Source organism: Colletotrichum truncatum, assembly GCF_014235925.2.
Source record: "Colletotrichum truncatum strain CMES1059 chromosome Unknown Contig_0008, whole genome shotgun sequence".
NCBI lineage: Eukaryota > Fungi > Ascomycota > Sordariomycetes > Glomerellales > Glomerellaceae > Colletotrichum > Colletotrichum truncatum.
In genome coordinates this window covers 54,522-78,239 of record NW_027222405.1, presented here as the reverse complement: position 1 = coordinate 78,239, position 23,718 = coordinate 54,522, and the positions used below count along the sequence as shown (strand labels likewise).

Below are 23,718 nucleotides of genomic sequence, written 5' to 3'. Positions count from 1 at the left end.
AATACTGTAACTAAGATAGAAAGAAAATATAACTAGTTAGTTATAGGGAGAAAGAGTAAGTTACATAAAACATAGATGGCTAGAATAGATTACTACAAATATAAGAAACTAATAGAGAATAATACGATAAAGTCGGAGTGAAATCAGAGGAACAATGTATATTTAATCGCTATCCTCGTCAGGAGAGAGTTCGACAAGATCTAGCCGAGTAAGTCTCTTCCTTTTGCGACCCCCAAGCTCGGAGAAGTTTGGGAGTTCTTGGGATACAGAAGGCGTAGGTGAGTTGCTAAGTTGGGAAACTTGACTCGATAGTTTTGGCTGTTGAGAGCTAGATAAGGATGGCAGCTCCTCATCTCTATCGCTAATATCCTCCTCTTCTACTGAGACTTCGTAAGGAGGCGGGGAGGGAGCATCTCCTGTAGCAGTAATAGAGATCTTAGTAAGATCATCAGAGACCTTCAGATATCTCTGAATATCAGCTTTATCCAATAGAGAAGAGTAGTTAAAAGCTTCTCTAATAATATGCTGGCGCTCTTCAGATGCTTCAGTGATATTCGTGTCATCTGGAACTTCCTCAAGTGTGGTTTGGGAAAGCCAGGCCTCATTATTCTGGCTAATTTTGATAGTCAAAGTATCAAAAATAGTATCAGCCGAAAGGTTGAACCGAGCGTAGTGACAGATATGGCGAGCAAGGCTGAATGATCGCTCTAAGGGTATTGACGTCGGTTGAATAGATAAGAAGTCTCGAGCCATGCGACAAATACCATGGAATCTGGGATAGCTATTGTCTAGGCGGACCCAAAATTGCTGAACAGTTTCATCAGGGAACATAACTAAATATAGTTATTAGCTGTTAAGCCTAGTAAGATATGAGTCTTTATCTTACCAATATTAAAAAAGTCATTACAGATATTTCGTGCGTCTTGGGATGATGACATTTTGCCCTTATAATAGGTTAGTACAGTGAGTTGCTACAATAGATTGCTACAAATACCCTTTTCTTTGGACTACGTGATAGTAAACTATGCAGAGTGTATCGGAGTCCTTCAGTTGCAGCTTTTTGAGTATTGGTATGGCGTTCCGAATCTTGATGGTACTGCTTTGTATATACCTCGATAAATTCTTGCTGTACTCGAGTTCGAAGTGAGGCTGAAGAAGGAAGGTATTCGAAGTAATTTGCGAATTGGAATCGCGTGTCAAAAGTACTCGAAACTGATGTCCCAGCTTCAGGGGTAAGGAGAGTTGCAATACCATATACCTTGAAGGAATCCTCTTCAATTAGCTTTTGAACGTATTTTTCCAGCTTCTCTTGGCCCTTTTTCGTAGCAGCCTGAAGGATTGATATCCAAGTAAAGTCTTTGCTAGTAACTTTATCTTTAAGTGCAGAGGCGCAAAAGTACAAGTGAACTGTTGCAACTTGTAATAAAGTAAAGGTATGACCAGGGGTAAGGTCATTTAACCGGCTGAGGATGTTTGTAAAGAGTAAAAACGGGCTGGTGATATCAAGCAGAATATCAAGAGCCTCCCAATCGGTCTCCACAAGAGAGAATTGTTCCTGTAGAGAGTGCTTTTCAACCCAAGCTGAAATCGTTGTTTTAAGCTCTCTTGCGCGGAGACACATAAGTGTAGTAGAGTTCCACCTTGTCTTAACATCGCGGAGGAGGCGTAGTGGTCGCTGGCCAATGCGAGTCGATTTCTGGAGGTCGAGAAACTCTTGCGTCTTCTTACTAGAAAGCTTAAGGGAAACTGCGAGGTCACGAATCTGGAGGTATATATGTTAATATAAAATCTTATAACTAGGTGAAGTATCTAACCTTTTGAATAACAGCTCCAAAAGGATTTTCCCCAGCAGTAGAATCTTCAGTATCAAAATCATCGTCAGAGTCCTCTTGATCTTTAGCTCGAGTAGTAGAAGGCTCAAACTCTGTAGAGGCTTCTACCATCGAAATTCGAAGAGCCTCAAAAATCGCTCGAACAACAAGGTTGAAAATATAGGCTAAACAGCGAATATGATATATCGGCTGTACTGTGGATGTCGACCCTTTTGCAAGTTCTTGTGCTAGGACTTTTGGCTTAAAAGAACTTGCGTTGTCTGCAGAGACTGTCTGAAATCGAATTGTCTTCTTCGTCCTCTGGCGAATATTTTCTAACAGAGTCGATAAAGCCGTTGCTTGCTTAGAGGCTGTATGACCATCTGTCATATCAATAGCACCAAGAAGAACCTGTTGTAACCTCCAGTGCTTGTCGATAAAATGGCATAAAACACCAAGCAGTGAATATTTTAACCCAGGTGTACTCCAGATATCAATCATCAGAGAGACATAGCTACCAGGCGGAATTAGCTGAAGAGTGTGGTGTTGAATGCGTAAGGCCTCCTCGGATATCCAGCTTCGGAGCGTCTTTCGAGATGGGAGGTGGTAGAGAGGATTCAGGTGTGAACAGAATTGCCGGAAACTTAAGTTGTCAACAGTATTAAGCGCTAAGTTGGATCCAACAATACAGTAAACTAATGCTTGATGCTCCGAGACTGCTTTCAATTGGGTACCCTAGATTGCGATTACTACAAATGATTGCTACAATGACCTGTAAAACTTACAGGCACCTGGTTTGCGCCTAAACGTCGAGTCTTACAAGACTTTGCAGCGAGGTGTCGTTGCATAGCACTTGTACCAGAGTTTTTGATTGTTGGATGATTGAAAACTTGGTGACAGTGCTTGCAGACTAATTTTGGCTCCCCTGATGTCATATGGTAGCCTTGGTGAAAGTGATCCCAGAATGATACTCGGCGTTGTAAAGTCCACAAGGATTTGGCGAAGCGTTTTCGTTCAGGTTGAGGGGATTTGGACAACGGTGTGTGTTTGCCAAGGATTACCCATTGGAGATACCATGGCAGGGTTTTGAAAAACGAGAGAAAAGTCTGGAAAGTCTCAATAACAAATAAAATGATTTCCGACTGTATCTGTAAACCAGAAGGTGGAGTATTGATTGTTAGAGTCTGCGTAGAATTTACGAGCTCGAAAGCAGCAGAACAATCGGATGCAAAAGGGTCTGGCCCAAAAGGGTCAGACGCAATTGAGTTCGACATCATACGTAGTAAGAATTACCTTTGGTGTGAACAGGAAGTAGTTTGCAGGATTACTACAAGATGAATACAAACATTTGATTATGTGGCCTTACGTAAATTTCTATTTTAGGGTTTCTGACTAATACGTTTCGTACACAAATCTAAAAGCTCTGAATTCTCCTTCGACTTGTTTTTTCTCCCACTTACATTCATCCTTCAATGCCTCGCTTATCAACTAGCCCTGTGTCAGATCAGAGCTCTCCGCTAACAGTGGAGGGCTCTTCACCGCCAAATAGTTACCCCTCATCATCAGCGAGGGGTAATCCCCTGAAACAGCCAATTACAGAGATTCGGGAGACTCCGCCAAGAAGTTCAAGTCATGCAACCTACTATAGCCAGGCTAGCCCAGACCTGAGTCAACCAGAATTACCACCGCTGAAGCGGAACTTTGCGACGAAGTTGGCGAGACGAACAGATACTGGCCAACCACCAACCATTGCACGGAAAGATCAGCTGAACTTCGCGCCAAAGAAGCAGCTAAAAGCTGCTCGAAAAAAGCCCGTCCAGATCACTAAACGCCAGAAAGTTCGTAGATGGAGGCCTGGTAGTAAGTAAGAAGTAACTCTTTATTGTTTAATTACTGAAATGTGAAGCAAATGCACTTCGTGAGATTCGAAAATATCAAAAGACCACCAATCTTTTAATTCCGCGGAGCAGTTTCGCAAGAGTAGTTCGAGAAATAACACTTGATCTTCCACTAAGAAACCGCTATAAGATCCGCTACCAGTCAATGGCTATAGAGGCTCTCTATAAGATGAGCGAATAGTTTCTAATCAACATGTTCGAGAGTAAGATATCCTATCCTGATCTTCAAACTATTATATTAACATGAATATTAATAGATGCAAATCTCTGTGCTATTCACGCTAAAAGAGTAACTTTGCAGAAGAAAGATCTTGACTTAGTTAAACAGTTAATGAAGAAGATGGGAGCATGGAGTGCTAGATTGTTTTAGCAGCTGTAGATTACTACAAACGATTGCTACAATACGAGAATCAGACTAGAGAGAATTCATGTCCTTATTCATGCTAGCCTTATTGCTAATTCTTAATTCTTAATCTGTCAAACAAACCCTCTCGCTATGCTCATCTGCAATTATAGAGAAAAGTCAAGCAAACGAGTTAGCTTCTGAGCCAACTCATGGACCTGACGCCAGTTGTATGGCGCTTTATCCCGAGCAAGGTCAAGCTTCAGGAAGAATGGTATCAGCTTTAGTATAGCTGAGAACTTCTTATCCATCGCAGATAAGATGTTGGCTGTTTTATCGAGAGTAGTAAACTCTTCCCAAACTTCAGCAGGGCCCAGAAGCTCCCAAACACCTTTCTTGATCATCGAGTCACTGATCTCAGAGAACATAGCCTTCACTGAAGGCTTTGGAGTGGAGGCATATCGGCGCTGAGCTGTAGTGAAGAGAGATCCTTGAATCTTGATGGCTGGGCGGTGCGCGAGTGCGAATTGGCTGAGAATATTAGTATTACTACAAAGGATTGCTACAATTAAGCACTTACGTCTTCTTCTTCTTGACAGAAGAATTAAGAACCAGGCGTATCTTCTTCTTCTTAGACAAGCGGTTCAGGTGCCAGTACTTGGCGAGTGCAAACCAAAGAAGCACTTCCTCTTTGGTGAAGATGTCGCCAACTACTGGAAATTTAAAGCCAGGTCGAATGAAGCCATAATCCTCCATCGCAGCTAGGGTAAAGGCAGGATTGCTGTTCAGCCGCTTGACCTTGATGTAAAGTATCTCAAGAGTCATCTCCCAGGTATCACGGAAGAACTGGTATTCTCGGATCTGGTTTTCCTGTCTGTTTGTTAGCTATTGCTATAGTAATTAATTATAGTCATCCAGTTACCTGGATCATCTTGTCGATAATCGCATTCGACTGCTCAGCAACATTAATGGTCGGCAACTGGTTATCAAGGTCAACGTCAAAGTTGAGCATGCCCTCAACTCCATCCAGGTTTTCCTGGGTAGCCTCATCAATCTCATTCAAAGGGATATCCTCCCAAGCCTCGTCTTCATCGTCATCGACGATATTATAGGAGCTAGACGAGACTGGGCCAGTCATCTGAGCTAGCAGCTGGTCTGGATGGTTGCCTTTGAGGAAGCTAAAAGCACTTGAGCACTGATTTGAAACACCAAAAGAAATAAAAAAGAACTCACTATCGTGCATCAACTTGCTGGATTTCCCTAGCCTCAAGGGCCGCGCGCTCATCAGCAGACGCACTGATGTAGGAGCTTTTAGCCCTCAAGGCTTTAAGCTTGCGGGATTTCTGCTGGTTGATCGACTTCTTCGAGCGATCAAGTGCCTTCTGCTTCTCAGTCATCTTATCGATGCGCTGACGAGACTTCTTGGTGTGCGCGTTGTCGGAATAATCCTCTTCAGCTTTACGCTTGGCTCCAGCACCAGATCCAAGCGGTCGGCCTAGAAGAGATTAGTACAAATGATTGCTACAAAGCTGGTGTGAACGTACCGCGATCCTGTCCTGAGGACATATTTTACTACTGTTCCCTAATTGATTTAATAAGTCAAAACCAATAATTGTGAGATCAAAGTATCAAATTACCTTAATTGAGAGGCTTGTCGGTGCGGCTGGGTGTTAGTGGTGGAGGTAGGTTGTAGTGTTGTCTGGGGAGAAGTTTTCTGAAGCTTCAGAACCTCACAAAAAAAAAACAAAATACGCTAAAAAGTAGTCTGTGCGCAGCCGCGGCTTCTTGTTTTTTTTCTCAAAAAGAATCTCTTTGAAAACCTCTGTTCAGTAGTTATCTGTAAAAGATTCTATATTGATTGGACCTGGACTTGTGTTTCTAGGAGTCCTACCTGATTCATGGTTAACTTTATAATATGATGCCTGGCATAGCCCGAAAGACTATGCCTGGTGCTAAGGAGCAGCAGAAACGCCGTTGGCGCCCTGGCAGTAAGTCTAGATTGCTACAAAAGATGGCTACACACTAACCCTAATACCTAGCAAAAGCTCTCCGGGAGGTCAGGAACTACCAGAAGACATTTGACTTCCTGATTCCGAAGCCCCCATTCCAGCGACTCTGGAAGGAAATCTGCGATGACATCGACCCCTCCAAGCGCCTGCGCTGGCAGGCGACTGCTATTAGCGCTCTTCAAGAGTCTTCGGAGTCTCTTCTCTTTGGTGTTTTCGACAGTAAGCTTCACTTGCAAACTCTTATCGAGTTGAACGAACTATCTAGTGATTAACTTTGCTGCGATCCACACCAATCGCGTCACTATTAAGCCGAAGGATCTGCATCTCGTCCAGGCTATCTTGAAGGCCGGCAGAGTCCACGGAGACAAGTGGTTCGACCCCGAGTCTGGGAAATGCGGGCGATTAATTGAAGGCATTCAGGGCGTTCGGAAGTTAGGAGTAACAAGGTAGCAGGTCTATTCGTTGCGCAATATATCCACTCTTGAGGCTGGCTACTACAAAAGATGTCTAAAATTCGTGATGCATACTTACTGAAATCTACCCACGGGTATACACCCGTGGGTACCCAAACCCGTGGGCCCCCCTTCAGTTTACTACCCGTGGGCTTTTTTACCCAAACCCACTTTACCCATGGGTACCCGTGGGTAATAGTAAAACTTTCGGGCACTACCCATAACTACCCGACCCATTTCGCGGGTACCCGTGGGACCCGCGGGCCGGGTAATGCCCATGCCTACGAGGGAGTCCGTGGGCATTACCCGGATTCGAGTGGTTTGATACGCTTGCGCCCACAACGGACAAATTCTCGAAGAAAGTTATACTTCTACCAGGCCACACCACGTACGGAGCCAAGGAGTGGGCAATAGTCCTCATTAGGGCCTTCCAACTGGCTGACTGGGGACTTCCACGTCGTATCATCAGCGATAGAGACCCTAAGTTCATCTCAGCCGTCTGGACCGCGATATTCCGCGCTCTCGGAGTGAAACTGCTCTTGTCTACAGCCTACCACCCACAGACTGACGGCCAGAGCGAGAGAACAAACCAAACAGCGGAAATTGCAATCCGATTCCAACTTTCAGAGTACCCGGAAACCCCATGGCCAGAGGTTCTCCCAGCGCTGCAACACAACCTCAACAACTCGTACACCGCAACGATCGGGAGATCTCCCAATGAGGTCGTATACGGATTCAAGCCTCGAAGCACTCTCGACGTCATCGCGGAAAAAGACGCTCCAACCGAGTCTATCGACGTCATAAGAAAGATATACCAGGACGAGGCAGCGGCTTTGATCGATATAGCGAACTCGCTGAGAAAGGAACGCTACGACAAAAAGCACTCAGACGTCAGATTCTCCGTTGGCGACGAGGTTTGGATAAGACTAGGGAAGGGCTTCCACTTACCTGGCCAACGCCATAACAAGTGGACGTCACGACGTATGGGCCCCTTTCGAATCGTTCGAATTGTGAGCCCAACAGCTTACGAAGTCGACCTCCCGGCCCATTGGCGAATTTTTCCAATCCTATCGGTAGCGCAGCTATACAAGCCAGCCCAGGGAGACGACCCATTCAACCGTGAACAACAGCCGCCCCAACCTATCGAGGTTGACGGCAGCGAAGAATGGGAAATCGACCACATTGTGAGCCGCAGAATCAACCGGAGAAAACGCGAGCCAAGGATCGAATATCTCGTTCGCTGGAAGGGATTTACCGCAAGGTTCGACACCTGGGAGCTTCGCGAATCGCTTGAGACCAACGCAGCAGAGCTCGTCAACGAGTATGAGGCGAGATATCCCGTCGACGCGGAGGTTACACCAACCTACCGCTCCAAGCGACGCCAACAACGAAACAACTAGAACAATGTCGCTATTCTGCGATAAAACAGCTGATTCCTAATAAAGCGATATCAGCGAGATTATTCCCTTTGTTAACGTAATGGAATTTCGCACAAAACACTCGTTCCTTCCCTTCGTAGGCACTTGCCTCATAGGCAGCGAAAAACTCTGCCTTTTCACTTTCAACACCACCACCACGAAAGTGAACTTTTCCTACTATATAAATCCCACTTCCACCCACACAACAGAAAATCAACAAATCTCCCACTTCATAACACATCACAAACCCCTTCTATTCTCATCAAGACTTTCAACTTACCACTACTACACGTCCCAATTGCGAGATTCGACATCAAGAACGCGAAGATGTCTTCCCAACGCACTCGCCAAGACACCGACGAGATCGCCGAAACCCCCACCGGCTCCGTCGCAGCCCCCGGAAGCGACGTAGGCAACAACGAGACCCAGACCGACGACGAGAACCTCGAAGACAACTTCGGCCTGGCCGACGAGGAACTTCACGTCGTCAGCGAGAGCGCCGCCGAGGAAATCACCGTGGCCGCCACTAAACACACTGGTGACCAGCAGGACACCACCATGTTCGACGCCGACGAGGCTGACAAGGCCCACGAAGCCCACGCCGAACCTACCGAGACGGTCGAGGAAGACCAGCACAAGAAGACCAGCAAGGGCAAGGGCAAGGCCAGGGCCAAGAAGAGCAACCCCGAGCCAGTTGACGAATCCAGCGAGGAGGAGGAGTCCGACGCCTCAGCCGTCGAGGCCACTCCCGCCCCCAAGGCTAAGAAGGCCAAGGCTGGCAAGAAGTCCGGCACCCCCAAGAAGAAGAAGCGTGCCGCTACCAAGGTCGATAGCACCCAGGTCCGAGACGCTAAAAAGCGCGCCCAGGACGCGTTCGCCTTCTACCCGGACGATATGTTGCTCGAGGAGATCGAGGCTTGTCTCGACAACTTCACTGGCCCAGCCACCCCCTCCTCCAACCTGTTCATTCGTCGCGTTCAGGACGCTTGCAAACGCGCCTACACCGCGTACAACAACAACGCCTCGTACACAGAACACTTGCCGTCCCGCGCCCAGGTTCTCGCAACCGTCTTTTACACTGGCGACGGTCAGGTCAACGGTACCATCGCGGGCCACCTCATTGCTGTTCACCGAGCCGACCTCCTCTCAGTTCCCCCGCTCGTGAATATCAGCTACATGACCGCCACCGATACAACCGCTCGCAAGCAACTCAAGAATATGGAAAAGGCGCTTCAGGCTTTCGAAGGTGACGTTCACGGAATGAACGAGACGGTCACCAAGAATGTGAAGAAAATCGTTGACGGCGTCAACGAGGAGATCATCCCTCGCCTCAACGAACTCGACGAGAAAGCCCAGTCCACCGTCGACGTCGCGAGCGTCAACGATCGCCTCAAAGCACTCGAAGCGACTGCTGCCAGCAAGGAAATGATCGCCGCAGAGGTCAACCGCGTCATCGCTACCAAGGATGACGAAATTGCAGTCCTCCGCGGTAAGATCGTGGAACTGCGCGAAGCTGTTGCCAAGTTGCAGAAGGGCGACAAGCGCGTCGCCACCGAGAACATCGCAGGCCCGGCTAAGCAGAGCCGCTTTAGTAACATGCTGGACCGCGATTAGGATAGGATTTCATCGTCAGGGTCGTGATTCTTCGCGATAGATGGGTAATGGAAGGAACAAATTCATGTAATTAGTTTTCATTTTACTGTCGATCGGGACGATCGCTTTTTTTCGGGAGGGGCACCTGTCACAGTTCTATGAACAGTCATCAGGGGCACGTGATATCTCACGTGCTGGCCGTACCCGTATAAGAGACGCCCTCGATAGCATCATCGTCAGTAGGCCAACTCAATAGAAGACCAACTGCTTATACCTACGTTTATCAATTCATCGTTGTTTATTGCCTTGTGACCGTTTGTTTGACTTCTGCATCATTCTATTTACATCTCTGTTCTTATCACGGTTCCGACCTCTGCCTGTTGTAGCCACGTGCTAGCAGGAAGAACTGTGACATGTTTCGATTTATCTACTACTACCTAACACTAAGACCCCTCGCTAGAAGCGATAAAAGCATTAAATCAACGGATTCGATAGCAAATAGAATCGCCTAACCGAGGAATAACGTTTATCCTACTCGACCTTATAATAGCTAAGCTATTCGTTTTCGTTAATAAGTCGTTCGCTAATAACTACGACCTCTCCTCCTAATTAGGGTTTCTAATCATCCTAGCTAACGATACTTCTTCTAATAGTAACAACGGAGAATTCACGATTTACGGTAACCTCGTTTATTATAGCTCTACGAAGAGTAAACAAGTCACCCGCAGCGTATTAGCGTCAGAGATCTACGGGATGGTCGCTAGCGTCGATATAGCCTACGCCCTCGCCACAACCCTAGCGACAATTACTAACTACCTCAACCTACTAACGATTCAGACAGTTATCTATACCGATTCTTATTCGCTATACGAGTGTCTCGTAAAGCTGGGCACTACCAAAGAAAAGCGACTCATGATCGATATCATAGCGTTAAGACAATCGTACGAAAGACGAGAACTACAAGAAATTCGTTGGATTAACGGCGAAGACAACCCTGCTAATACCCTCACGAAGAGCAAACCAAATCGAGCCCTCGAGAGATTCGTTGATAGCAACACGATAACGATACGTATAGAGGGATAGGTAACAAGACCGTAACTACGGGAGAAAGTAGGGATAGGAGGCCGAATTGACGAAGAGACGGAACTATATAGGGACAACGTATTCCAACCGCTTCAACACCATAAAAAGAGAGTTTCCAGTGTTGCGATAGTTAGAATACGGAGTCGTGTGGCACTTCCAGCCACACGCCCGCCAGGCTGAGAGGCCCAAGCCTCCCAGACTCACGTGACAGGCCAAGGGGGAATATCCCCACCTTCTAGTCAACAACACCACTTTCAACTATCATTGTAGGTTTCACAGGGGGTGAAACAGGGGGTGAAACGGAATTCCGTTCGTCAATAACAAATAACAGTAAATTGGTTCTAATCGATGGTTCATGATTGTTGAAAGTGGTGTTGTTGACTAGAAGGTGGGGATATTCCCCCTTGGCCTGTCACGTGAGTCTGGGAGGCTTGGGCCTCTCAGCCTGGCGGGCGTGTGGCTGGAAGTGCCACACGACTCCGTATTCTAACTATCGCAACACTGGAAACTCTCTTTTTATGGTGTTGAAGCGGTTGGAATACGTTGTCCCTATATAGTTCCGTCTCTTCGTCAATTCGGCCTCCTATCCCTACTTTCTCCCGTAGTTACGGTCTTGTTACCCATCCCTCCATACGTATCGTTATCGTGTTGCTATCAACGAATCTCTCGAGGGCTCGATTTGGTTTGCTCTTCGTGAGGGCATCAGCAGGGTTGTCTTCGCCGTTAATCCAACGAATTTCTTGTAGTTCTCGTCTTTCGTACGATTGTCTCAACGCCATGATATCGATCATGAGTCGCTTTTCTTTGGTAGTGCCCAGCTTCACGAGACACTCGTACAGCGAATAGGAATCGGTACAGACAACTGTCTGAATCGTTGGTAGGTTGAGGTGGTCAGTGATTGTCGCCAGGGTTGTGGCGAGGGCGTAGGCCATATCGACGCCAGCGACCATCCCGTAGATCTCTGACGCTAATACGCTGCGGGTGACTCGTTTACTCTTCGTAGAGCTGTAATGAACGAGGTTACCGTGAATCGTGAATTCTCCGTTGTTGCTGTCAGAGGAAGTGTCGTTGGCTAGGATGATCAGAAACCCTAATTGGGAGGAGAGGTCGTGGTTATTAGCGAACGACCCGTCAACGAAAACGAATAGCTTGGCTGTTGTAAGGTCGAGTGGGATAAACGTTATTCCTCGGTTAGGCGATTCTATTTGCCATCGAATCCGTTGATTCAGTGCTTTTATCGCTTCTGGCGAGGGGTCTTGGTGTTGGGCAGCAGTGGATAAATCGAAACAGGCCTCGGGTTGGCAAATTGACGCGATGTACGCCCCTCTGGCGCGTTGTTCGACATATTGCTGTTTTGGGTTGGGTTTAGTAGTCTCAATACATCGTAACTTCTTGGCTTGTCCCTTTTGCCTCAAATTGATCGAATTGTCGGTTGACAGCGCGATTATCCCTCCGTTGAATTGGAGGGGTTCGTCAATTGTGAGGATATTCTTCGCTTTTGCCGTAAAAGCCGCTTTTTCTAACTGTTCGTCTTCTAATTGTGAGAACGCCTTGTCTGACAAACCGAGGGTATCGTCGGTTTGCATGCCGATACAGCCAAAGTGTGGATTTTCGGTAGATGAGATCAATAGGCATGGATCGTACGAAGAAGTAACCATCTGGAGATTCTCTCTGTGATGCTTGTGATACGTTGCCCACCAGTGGGTTCCAGCTTCTGCGATTCCGTACAGAGGCTTCACAACCTCCATAATGGTCCCTTTTGGGTACTGGTCTTGAATTTGCTTCGGTGGGTAGGCGAGAATAGTTCGATTGAGCCTTGTGGAGGATTGAACGTAGGCTTGTGTGATATCTCGAAGCCATAGTTGTTTCCCTTCTCGTAGGAGTGACGGGGTAATTGACAGAATTAGCCGTTGACTCGCCCGTTGAATCGTTGGCGATTGGGTCAATATAGCCTTCTTGCTATCGTCGGCGTAACCCTGTATTACAAGTCTCGATTTCTCGTAGGGTTCGGTTGTTTTACCCTTGACTTCGTTGACGATACGAGATCGGAAGATTCGTACGTTCTGGTGCCTTCTCTTATTGAACTGGGTGAATTTGAACACTCCTCTAGCGATGAGGCTGTTGATCTCTTGTTTAGTTGACTGTTCGAACGGTTCGCCTGGTGTAGTAATAACACCTTCTCGTCGTAGTTTGATTGCTAATTCTTCGTCTGCTTGCTCCTTAATCGATAGGAATATTTGTTGATAATCCGGGTCATCGTTGAATTCCTCTGTGAAGTGGGCGATTGGCAGTGGTCTCTTCCGGGGTCTGCCCGGGCGTCTTCTCGGTGGCTCCGGTGCCTCTTGCGGTTCGTCCGGTTCACTGCCTCCGCCGGCGACGATAATTTCGTCGCGTACTACTTCCTGCTGCGGTATCTCAGCTTCGGGTTCTTCTTCTTCTGGCGCGGCGATGGAATTAGGTGGTTGATCGGGATCTTCGTAGTATGGTTTGACTACGGTAGACCGGAAGGTCTTCGGACCACGTGGCGTATCGACAGTACAGGTTTCGCCGTTTATGGCTGCTAAAGTAAACGGTCCGGTCCAGCCCTTCTTTTCGCGCCATACTCGTACTTGCGACCGTAGCGGTAAATTAACAATTGGCCCTGTATCAGGGCCATTGCGGGTGGCGATAGCTTCTGCCACCTGTCGCCTTGCGTGAAGTTCGCGTACTTCGCTCGTCGCCTTCTTAATCGCTTTCGCCCGCCTTGTGACTTCGGGAGATGGCGGCGAATCGTCGGTAATTCGTGGGTACGAGCCGAATACCAAGAGTGTTGGCACTATTCCGTTCGGGCCAGCAGTATCGTTAACTGCTTTGACTGCTGTTTGAAGTGCTGATTCTGGCGTAATTGTTGGGTCTTCTGCTCTGATGATTTCGTACGCCCTCCTTAGAGGTGTATGGTATCGTTCAACTTTCCCAATACTGTTGTGGGCTTCTATGGGAATTTCCTTGATTTCAATTGCCATTCCTCTCGCCGCGTTTCGGAATTCTGTTGAGCGGAAGTTTGTTCCAGCGTCGGTAACTAGCCAGTCTGGGGGTCCCTGATACACATCTATCCAGCAGAGGCGTAGGGCTTCCCAAGTGGCTTTCGCAGAAATGTCCTCAAGGAACCGGGCGGCGTTGAACGCCGTGGCGGTATCGACGACGTGGAGGACCGGTCTGTTACCCTCAAGGTACATCACGTCGGCGATAACCTCGTAGTTGAATTCGTAATCGTCTCGTAACGTGAATTTGAACCGTGATGGCGCTGGTGCGTGCATTTGGCATCGATGGCAGACTTTCGATAGTTGCTCAATTGCCGTAATTTCAACTGGGTGGCCGGCCCTCTGGAGCACCTTGTGTAATCGTTGAACAGATGGGTGTCCGAAGCGACGGTGAACCCGTCGCAATTCAGCGTCTGTGAGGTGGTTCCAGGCGAGTGGTTTCTCCTTATCGAGTAATAACCATGGGTGGCCCCATTTGCGAATAATAGGTACGACCTTGTTTCCTTGGATGAGGGTATTCGTAACGTTGTTAAAGTAGACCTTCAATCGGTCCATATCTCCTAGGCACATAAGGAAGGGAGTGTTAGTCTCAATAACGTGAAATTTGACGCTTCCAAACGGCGTTGGCACTTTGGTAGTCCCTATAGACTCCAGTGGTATCCCATCGCCGAATTTCACTGTAACGCCGCCAGCCGCCTCAGTGTTTAACGTAATTCCTTCGTAAATTTGTTGTAGGGCCACGAATTGTGGGTGGCCAGCGGTTGAGAATCCTGCTGCGCCCGAGTCGGGCATGATCCCTTGGAAGTTCTGGGCAGAGTAGCGTCCCTCGAGTGTGAATTGCGAAGGTAGCTCTTTCGGTTCTGGTTGGTTGCGGAAGAGGTCTTCTTTCGTAATAGCATGGCGGGTTGACTGGTCTGCTAGGATCGTGGCGATCCTGTTGCCGTCAATTGCTGTTGTAGTGAAATAGGCGGTGACCTGGAATTGACTGTCGCTGCCGGTCTCTTCCTCTTCGTCACTTTCACTGGTTTGTTCGGTTACGTGGTAGTATTGCTGGGGGTCTTCGGCGGTAGGTTGTAGGTCTAACCCGTCGAAACCCTCGTATTGGACGAGAAATTGGCCATATGCTGGAAGTGACGTATCCTGGGCATATTGGGTGGTTTTGAACTTCTCGTACGCTTTTCGTCTCTCTTCTGTGGTGTGTTTGGTTGACCAGCAGTTAGGTTTTCCACACACGTAGCACTTCTTAGGCGTTGGCGGTAATAGGGGTCTGTCACGGCTTCTTCCTCGTGATGATCGACTTCGTGATGAACGACTGTATCGTGAATAACGCCCTCGACCGTTGAAAGTTCTGTCGGTCCAGTACTGCTCTGGTGGGTTGGCTACTGTGTTGAATTGTTGTTGGTTGAGACGGGTAGCTGTCTCGATCGACGAGATTAATTGGCTGCGAAGTCCCTCGTACGTCTCAGCCGGTACAAATAACGCCATTGCACACTCTGGAATATCTCTACAAGCGTGTAGAAGTTGGGTATGGAGGGATCGGTCGTTGTGATCCTGTTGTGGCAAACCGGGCTGAATCTTGCTTAATTTGTCACATAGTATGTCAAAACACTCCGATTTGGTCTTTCCAGGGTTATCGCGAATGATTTGGGGAAGAGTAGTTGTATTCCACTGCGTAACGTACGCTTGTTGCCTTTCCCTAGTCTCGAAGTGTGATTTCAATTGGTTGATCATGGTCTCGAAGTTGGGCTGTGGGTTGATCACTTTAATCGAGGCGTAGAAGTAGGTTTTGGCTATTCCTTTCAGTATTAGGGGAAGTGCCCTGTTGTATTGGGAGGTGTGAATTCCCAGCATTCTACAGTGATCCACGAATACTGGCATCTTCTTTTCGAGTACATCGTACATATCGCCGCTGTATTTCATATCGTCGGGGTACAGTTTCGCGAATTCTGTTAATTGCTTTCCGATACGGTCTGTTGACTCGTATGGTTGGAAGTCTGTTAACGGAGAGACCGTGGGATGTGGCGGTCGGTACGGTAGTTGCCACTGTTGTTGTTCTTGTGGAGGAGGTGGCTGTAGGGTTGGTTCGACTCTTCCTCCTGTGCTGTTGGCTACTGTTGCCGGTCTCGTGATCTCTTCGTGGAATTCGGGGTCTTTTATCAGAGCCTTCAGGTTGCGATATCTCTTGACGCCTTGTTCGAGTTCTTGGGGTGACCAGTAGTGGAATTCTTCCTTTTTGAGGGCTAATGCCACGTTTTTCGAGATTTTCTTGCCATCCATTTCGACGTAGACGCCGTTACCGATTAAATAGTCTCTGAAGAATCGTAGGATTGGGGGAGGTACGTTCTGGAAGTCTTCTTCTGACCAGTCGGCGAAATCGGGAGAAACTTCGTTCCATAGCTCGAGGCCCGTGAGATTCCTCTTCTCATAGGTCTCAAGTAGGAAACCCATATAGGAACCCAGTTGCTGTGGGCTAGCGTTTGTAAGGTCGATTGCCCAGTTGCCCCATACTGCTGGATCGATCATACTTTCGATTCTCTGTGGGATGGGGACTGTTGATTGGCTTTCGGCAGTGACGCCGCTCGCGGGCGATCCTTCTCGTGAATTTCGCTCCATTCTGACAGTATAAAAGGATTACTTCTGTTCAGAATCTTGAATTCTAATCCTCAACAGCGTCAGCTGCGATTGGTGCAAGATGCAGGCCTGGAAGTGGGAGTCAAAAGACGATTCGGGATATTACGATTCTAAGGGGAAAGAATCGTGAAATCGGGGATTTTCGTCGGTTCGTCGTTTGTTTCCGTCGGCGCCGTTCTCGCTGATGTTCTCGAGGGGTGTGAGGGTATACACAGGTCTCGAATTGGTAGGGAGAGAGTTCTACCGTAGATTCTCTCGTGAATCTCTCTTTCTCGCTTCGGGCTTCGCTCCTCACTGTTGGGAAGTTTAGAATCTAGCGGACAGTTGGCCTTATGACGCCCACAACCACGTGCGTTTCTCCTAAGCCGCAGCCTCGGAGGCGTATACGTATAGCTGTATAGGCGGATTACCGCCGGTAGTCTCCGCTCGCCTTTCGGCGTGTTCTTCTTCTGGTAGGGAGGTCTCTTGTGGCAGGCGCCTCGCGGTTGGCACCTCGTCTGGGGATTTATTGAGAAACTAGCGGGCGCCTCGTGATTGGCACCGCGCGTGGGGGATAGTTGTAGTTGGGGAAGTTGTTGTCCCTTGTGGGATTCGTGAATCTTCGCCCTTGTGGCGTGAAGAGGTTGGAAGACCGTCGATTCGGTAGGTCTCTTCTTCTGGTGATTGAAAACGCGTGATGGAACGCTCTTGCCAGCGATAATTGGCTGCGATTAACCTTATCCCGCCCAGGGTGAGCGTAGCAGTCCCTAGGTTACTCGAATAATCGGATTGCTGGTAGATTCGAGGAAAAGAAGCTTTCTTCTGCTGGTTTCCGTAGATCCCAGTTACTCTCGCTTCTTCTCTCGTTAGCACGAAATCCCTACTTTTACCTGGGCTTGGGTATCCAGTTCAAGAAGTCGTCTCTTCTGGTGTTGACCTTGCTGATCTGCGGTTTGTCCGTAGCAGAGTGGTAATTGTGAAGTTAACCAAATTAATGGCAACTGTGAGGTTTACCACTGATCAGTGTAGGTTTCACAGGGGGTGAAACAGGGGGTGAAACGGAATTCCGTTCGTCAATAACAAATAACAGTAAATTGGTTCTAATCGATGGTTCATGATTGTTGAAAGTGGTGTTGTTGACTAGAAGGTGGGGATATTCCCCCTTGGCCTGTCACGTGGGTCTGGGAGGCTTGGGCCTCTCAGCCTGGCGGGCGTGTGGCTGGAAGTGCCACACGACTCCGTATTCCAACTATCGCAACAATCATGAACCATCGATTAGAACCAATTTACTGTTATTTGTTATTGACGAACGGAATTCCGTTTCACCCCCTGTGAAACCTACAAGTAGGTTGTGTCAACAGAACCTGAAAGCGTATATCCTGCCTCGTCAATTGGGTATGTTCAACTAACAAAATTAGGATCGTAATGGAATGTTACCCCTCTCTAAATTCAAGAACCAGAACATATACCTGACTAAATACATATATCACCCTAAGTAAGTACGCTTGTAGATGATTCTGAGGCTAGTCCCCAGAATCTGCCATACGACCATTTACTTCACTGGTGTTACATATAGAGAGTTGAATCAAAATACAAACTGTGTCACAAACAGAGTGTCGTTCACTCTTGTAAAGTATGATACACTGCTTGGTAGAGCAAATCCGGACGACACTGCTGCACATTATTTGCACGGGTTTTCGAAGCCTTGTTTAGCTCTTCTGCAGAGCATACTTCTTCAATCTAAATGACGTCATGGCTGAAGAAACCCCAGAGAGAGAAATCCCAGGGTCTTTCTCCAGCATGCTCTCCAAAAGAATCCAAAGCCTCAAGGATATTTTTCCGCAAGTCGTTGACGTATTTATTCACTTGAGAGACGATATCACCAGCCGTGATGTAAGGTTGCAAGGCGGATAACAAGTGGTTTCGGTGCTCGATATGGCATCCGATCGCAATACCTACAAGGGACATCGACATCTTCTTCTCCTACTGGATGAGCAACTATATTTAAATCACTTCCAAGCTGGTATGGGCCCTGCTTAGAATCCGCATCCGCAGAGTCTCTAAGTAGTCTGATTATTTGGAGCGGAACAAAGGCAGGCCATTGGAACCGGCCGAATGCTAAGCTGAAGATAATGGCTGTGGATGTAGAAGGCCAAGATACATCTGCAAGGGAGGGTATAATGGCGAGGCTGTTGATGTGGTCTTGGTAAAGCTGTCTTCCATTTCGATATAGTAGATGTTATGAAGGAACACATGGATTATATCGAGAAAAGAGGGGTACATGTTTTAGCCGTGAAATTGGAGGAAAGCCTTTCCCTAACCGATTTATGGCTCATAATACATCTGTAGCCCTCTCGCAGTCGATGGGATAGATGGATGCCCACTGGTTTTGTTCCGACTTCAAGTTGGAGTAAGTCTTTGCGGAGCGCAGCGTGTGTATGGTTTGTATGCATCCATATCTGGGCAGACCAAACCACCTTTAGACCGCGCACCTCTTAGATCAAACAAATCAAACGAAGGGGCATGGTTTGATTATCAGACGTTTTGCTTGATTTGATTGGTGGAATAGCTAGAGGCGCAGCAGGTGCCGAGATCTTTTCGATATCGCCCCACCTTTCGGAGGCTAAAAGGTCTAAAGGCGAAGTTTTGGTTCAAATCAGGGTCATAGCCAAGGCTTTTTACTTGCTTTTTTTTTGTGCCATGTAGAGTAAATATCATAGATCCATAATAATTCATCAAATATTCAATCAAATGGTACTCTTGTATTTCACTCAAATAGTTTGCTGAGGAGCCCTGACTTAACTATTTGTTTTGATCATTTATTTGTTTGATTTGATCTTAAAGCTGCGCTGAGACCCTAGACCCACAGTGCCACAGGCCACTCGTCGCAGGTATATGCTAGATTCGAATGTGGTGCTCTCCGTTGGCATCCGCGTGACCCTGAATGGTGGTGTACCTTTGAGAGCCGGATATTACCGGCAAGGCGTCAACCCCCGGCAAACGCATACGCGAAGTTCATAAGCCATCGCATGGCGCTTCCAGTAGCGCTGATGAGATAGTTCCCCGCGTTCTGGCAGATCGAAGGCATGTAGCAGCATTTATATCCCAAAACATTGCTTCTCCCGTTGGCATAAAGATATGCCTTGGTGCGGTACCGCCAGGTTCTGATGGTCGCCACCGGTTAGAATCATCCCCTCCAGAGGGCCTCAATGCCTTGCAAGCAGCTACACATAGCCTGTGTGCGGCAAACTTACTCCATGTTATAAGACGACCAGTATACCAAATTACTTCCCCCTTAGCAATGACATACAGAACAAAAAGAGCACCGGGGGTCGACTGGCATGCTTTCGTGATGATCTCCTGGTTGCTTAGCTCTGGTTTCAGTTCTAGATTCATGAACTCTGTTGTCCTATCCTCAAGGCCCATTATTTCTCTCTCCAAAGTCACAAGCCACCTTACAGAATGTAACATCAACAAGGAGGCACTGTCATTGCCCAGCCAGGTTAATACCAAGCTTGGATACTTTGACCAGGGAGCCGCCATAACCGATTGCACAAGCACTTCCTAGAACTGGCACGCAAGAAAAAAAAAACATTTCAAATTATTTCGTCATGCACAGCAATACCAGTGTTTACCGAGCCGCTAAGGTTCTCCTCTAGTGGTGCTTCAACAGGTACAAAATAAGCTCGAGATCCTCTTTTCATGATATATTCAGTGCTGCCCTCTCTGTCGCGTAAATAGTGGCACAGAATAAATAAACAATACGGCATCCGCGTAAAGAGAGCCATCTAAACCAATCTATTTCCTAGATATCTCCTTAAACAACCAATTTTACGCGCCCCAATCATCACCCGAGCTTGCCGGCCGAAACTGCCGGTTGCCAACCAACCCACCCACAAGTTATTCAAACCACCATGTTGTGCATGATAACAGACGAGTTCCTGCATCTAGTTCAGGGTTGCCAGCGGGACAAGCTACGCCATTTCGGGGTAGCGCACCCTTGGCTAATTATTCTGAAGCGTCACTAATGCCGGGGCATTCCCGACAAGGAATTTTCCGGTGCATTGTTGTGGATTATGCTTACCAGGAGGAGGGCCACTTTCAATAGGCGAGGACTTGGCACTACATTCTAGGTGGAATCCTAGGCGTAAAACATCCGAAAAGGAGAAAGACCTGGCAATGAACGCCCGTATAAGAAGACGACAGTTTACGGCATCGGTATGATATCGCAGATCAACCCTCCAATTCCAGCAATACCAGCCTTTCAACCAGTTTCGCGCCGGTCCGCAATTAATACCTTTGAAAAAACCCCCCACAATGTTATTCTTACGCCATTTTGCCATTGGCAGCATGCTGGCCATCGCCGCCGTGGCTACGCCTCTTCTCGAGTCGAGACAAAACGTCGCCCCCGGCCCGGTCAAGGGCGACACTTTCATTCACGACCCGACGGTTGTCAAGACCCCCGGCGGTACCTACCTGGCCGCATTCACCGCGGACAACGTGGGCCTCAAGACGTCTACCGACCGCACCAACTGGAAGGACGCCGGCTCTGCATTCCCGAACGGAGCGCCATGGACTACCAAGTACACCAAGGGTGAAAAGAACCTCTGGGCCCCAGACCTCTCGTACCACGACGGCAAATACTTCCTTTACTACTCCGCCTCGAGCTTCGGTTCTAGCCGCTCTGCCATCTTCCTTGCTACGAGCACTACGGGTGCATCCGGCTCGTGGACCAACCAGGGTCTGGTCATTGAGTCCACCGACAACAGCGGCTACAACGCCATCGACCCTAACCTGATCATCGATGCCCAAGGCAAATGGTGGATGTCTTTCGGTTCGTTCTGGTCCGGCATCAAGATGGTGGAGCTGAGCAGCAAGACCGGCAAGCCCGCCAACAACAAGATCATCTCCATTGCCACCCGCCCTGACAATGCCGAAAACGCCATCGAAGCGCCCTTCATCACCCGCCACGGCAACTACTACTACCTTTGGGTCTCGTTCGACCGATGCTGCAAGGGCGCCGATAGCACCTACCGCATTATGGTCGGTCGCTCCACCAGCGTCACGGGCCCCTACGTCGACAAGAGCGGCAAGTCGATGATGCAGGGTGGTGGCACTCGTGTCATGTCAAGCCACGGCGCCGTCCACGGCCCTGGCCACAATGCTGTGTTCACCGACAATGATGCCGACGTATTGGTCTACCACTACTACAACAACGCTGGTACTGCGCAGCTCGGTATCAACCTCATCCGTTACAGCAGTGGTTGGCCTGTTGTCTACTAAATGTAGGCTCCAGAGACCGAAACACTGGTAGACACTGTGAAAACAGAGGAAGGGGGGGGACCTATAAAATACACTTCTGTATATGTTTAAGAGGATAGCCGGACACCGGCTCCGTGTTATTTTTCAATTGTTATATACTTCTCCATTTTGTACATAAATAACTTGCTTCTTAACTAGAGGTTGTACCTAATTTTGCCTAAGACGCTTTTCATGTGCGTGAGTGATAGGCATCGTACGAGTCAGAAAGCCCTAAGCATCTTTGACCTTGAAGTGAGTGTTGGTTGGCTTAGAGATAACAATGATGAGGGCTGAAGTCTGGCGATAATGATATGGTGCGTGAGACCATTAATTGGCTCCTCAACCTGGTTGTCACCAACATTAAAATACCGGGCATGCCTGACTTCCTACTTACCCCGGCAATGGACGAAAGGCGTTGAGTTTACGATTTCCTCTGCTCGCAATCGGCTGCTCATGTCAAGGTTCCTCAAGTTTGCCTCGTCCTGGACATTCCCTTGCGCCTTCTGACACACTAAGCTCAAAGGTCACGTGTAGCCTGAATCAAAGTACGCGAGACAACTTCGTCATTGTCAGTCTCCGTAATTAGAACAATCATTGCGCACTGCTCATCTTTCGTTTCCTTTCCTTAGTGTGCTCACAATGTTTCGGAGACTAGTAAGTGGGATGGCGCTCGACAGATGTATTATCTCATCGACGACTTTCTTCAGTTGGTATTCAACTGTTCCGCATGCTGAGAGTAAGAAAAAATATAGGGATTGGGAATCAAGATTTAATTCAGGTAAGCTGTTTACTGTTAAGAGAGCATCTTTTCAACCGTTAATAGTAATGTGCCTTGCACAGGATTCGTAGAATATGCATTGCCGTGTCCTGCGAAAAGAAGAAACGTTGCAGAACCATTTCTCGGAGAGGGATAGATTGAACGTACTCCAGGCCACTTTTCTGTATTTCGGCTTCGATAATGGCCCTCATCTCAGCATTCGTAAATTCTGACAAAGCCTGACCTGGGGTTTCCCTCATGGCAACGAACATCATCTTTGAACCCAACGGTGTACCGACCGCCGCTTTATTTACCGTGACTAAGTACGCTTGACTCCTTTTAACGACCAGTTGTAGGACGAAATGGCTCTGTTTGACATCGTATCACAGTTGTTTTGAAAATAGTATCCTGCCGTATGGAGAGGAAACCTCGTGAGCGGACCCATAGGAATCCACTTTATCCGCGGCCATGTGCAAACGGGTGGGTCTCTTGTGGGGTTGCGTTTAAGGTTGCTCTTAAGCATTGTCGATCCTCACATTATCATAGCCTATGATCTCCTTTGATCGTCGTTTGATAACTCTGCGGGCTGCTCTACCGGTAATTCTGCAAGTGATTCGGTTTTCTCATGGATAAAAATTGTGTAATCTCTTCCTCAAACTGAAAACCGCCCCTAAGGACAGTCTGAAGTTGCTCATTATTCCGCATGCTAATTTACCCTGTTTGAGTTTTCTCTTTCGCCTTCTGGTTTGAAAGGCCTGAAAACTAAATCCAATCAAGAGCGGAACCCCAAGGCCAATAGCTAGACGAATCACAAGATCTAACACAGTTTCATGAGTCTTATTTTTTGACGTTGCACCTGGGGCAGTCGGCAATATGACATTAGATTGTGTTTGACTGTTGATTCACGTTGTCGTTTATGAAGAAAAGCTCAAAGGAATTGACCTTATTAAAGATGGAGAGAAGTGGCGGGAGTGAAAGCAGAAGAGGAAGTAGTTGAGCGTGGATGCTCTGTTAAGGTATCAAAACCGGAAGAGTCCGATAAAGCAAATGGGTCAGTGGAACAGCAACCGCGATAAGTGTTGTTACTGTACACACAGATCGCAGATGGAGGCCAATTAACGGCTCGGAGAGTATACGGAGGAAGGTTTTTCTGTATATAAAATTTCTGTGGCGCCTCAAGTACAATTGTATAAAATGACGGGCACCTCAGATTAACTTTACAGAGTGCGGCAGCGTCGGATCCTTCAGTCATCATCGGCCACTGGGATGCAGAACTCTTTTATAGTAACAAGCCGGCGTAATAGCTTTACCTTCTTGTAGGGCTGTTCATCCAATTGAGTTTTCTAAAACCGCAATACCTTATCTTACAGTGTAGTAAACTGGAGCTCCAACCCTCTGAAGGACGTCATGGACGTCCCAAGGA

General features: G+C 47.8%; 7 protein-coding genes across 7 annotated transcripts; 5 read left to right on the top strand and 2 right to left on the bottom strand.

Moving 5' to 3' along the window:
* Positions 1–4,219: 4,219 nt before the first annotated feature.
* CTRU02_211497 (uncharacterized protein) lies at positions 4,220–5,618 on the bottom strand (the record flags this gene model as incomplete). Its single annotated transcript, XM_036732114.1, has 5 exons — positions 4,220–4,583; positions 4,633–4,922; positions 4,975–5,230; positions 5,286–5,547; positions 5,597–5,618. 5 exons carry the CDS (start codon positions 5,616–5,618, stop codon positions 4,220–4,222), a joined length of 1,194 nt encoding a protein of 397 aa, XP_036576193.1.
* A 376-nt stretch (positions 5,619–5,994) lies between these two features.
* CTRU02_211496 (histone H3) lies at positions 5,995–6,333 on the top strand (the record flags this gene model as incomplete). Its single annotated transcript, XM_036732115.2, has 2 exons — positions 5,995–6,040; positions 6,092–6,333. The coding sequence occupies 2 exons, from the start codon at positions 5,995–5,997 to the stop codon at positions 6,331–6,333; spliced, it is 288 nt and encodes a 95-aa protein (XP_036576194.2).
* A 1,163-nt stretch (positions 6,334–7,496) lies between these two features.
* CTRU02_211495 (uncharacterized protein) lies at positions 7,497–7,913 on the top strand (the record flags this gene model as incomplete). Its single annotated transcript, XM_070205642.1, has 1 exon — positions 7,497–7,913. The coding sequence occupies one exon, from the start codon at positions 7,497–7,499 to the stop codon at positions 7,911–7,913; it is 417 nt and encodes a 138-aa protein (XP_070060455.1).
* A 345-nt stretch (positions 7,914–8,258) lies between these two features.
* Positions 8,259–9,545, top strand: CTRU02_211494 (uncharacterized protein; the record flags this gene model as incomplete). The annotated part of the gene is made up of 1 exon (XM_036732116.1): positions 8,259–9,545. One exon carries the CDS (start codon positions 8,259–8,261, stop codon positions 9,543–9,545), a length of 1,287 nt encoding a protein of 428 aa, XP_036576195.1.
* A 732-nt stretch (positions 9,546–10,277) lies between these two features.
* CTRU02_211493 (uncharacterized protein) lies at positions 10,278–10,607 on the top strand (the record flags this gene model as incomplete). The annotated part of the gene is made up of 1 exon (XM_070205641.1): positions 10,278–10,607. One exon carries the CDS (start codon positions 10,278–10,280, stop codon positions 10,605–10,607), a length of 330 nt encoding a protein of 109 aa, XP_070060454.1.
* A 605-nt stretch (positions 10,608–11,212) lies between these two features.
* CTRU02_211492 (uncharacterized protein) lies at positions 11,213–16,240 on the bottom strand (the record flags this gene model as incomplete). The annotated part of the gene is made up of 1 exon (XM_036732117.2): positions 11,213–16,240. The coding sequence occupies one exon, from the start codon at positions 16,238–16,240 to the stop codon at positions 11,213–11,215; it is 5,028 nt and encodes a 1,675-aa protein (XP_036576196.2).
* A 4,314-nt stretch (positions 16,241–20,554) lies between these two features.
* Positions 20,555–21,520, top strand: CTRU02_211491 (arabinan endo-alpha-l-arabinosidase; the record flags this gene model as incomplete). The annotated part of the gene is made up of 1 exon (XM_036732118.1): positions 20,555–21,520. One exon carries the CDS (start codon positions 20,555–20,557, stop codon positions 21,518–21,520), a length of 966 nt encoding a protein of 321 aa, XP_036576197.1.
* Between the last annotated feature and the right edge of the window lie 2,198 nt (positions 21,521–23,718).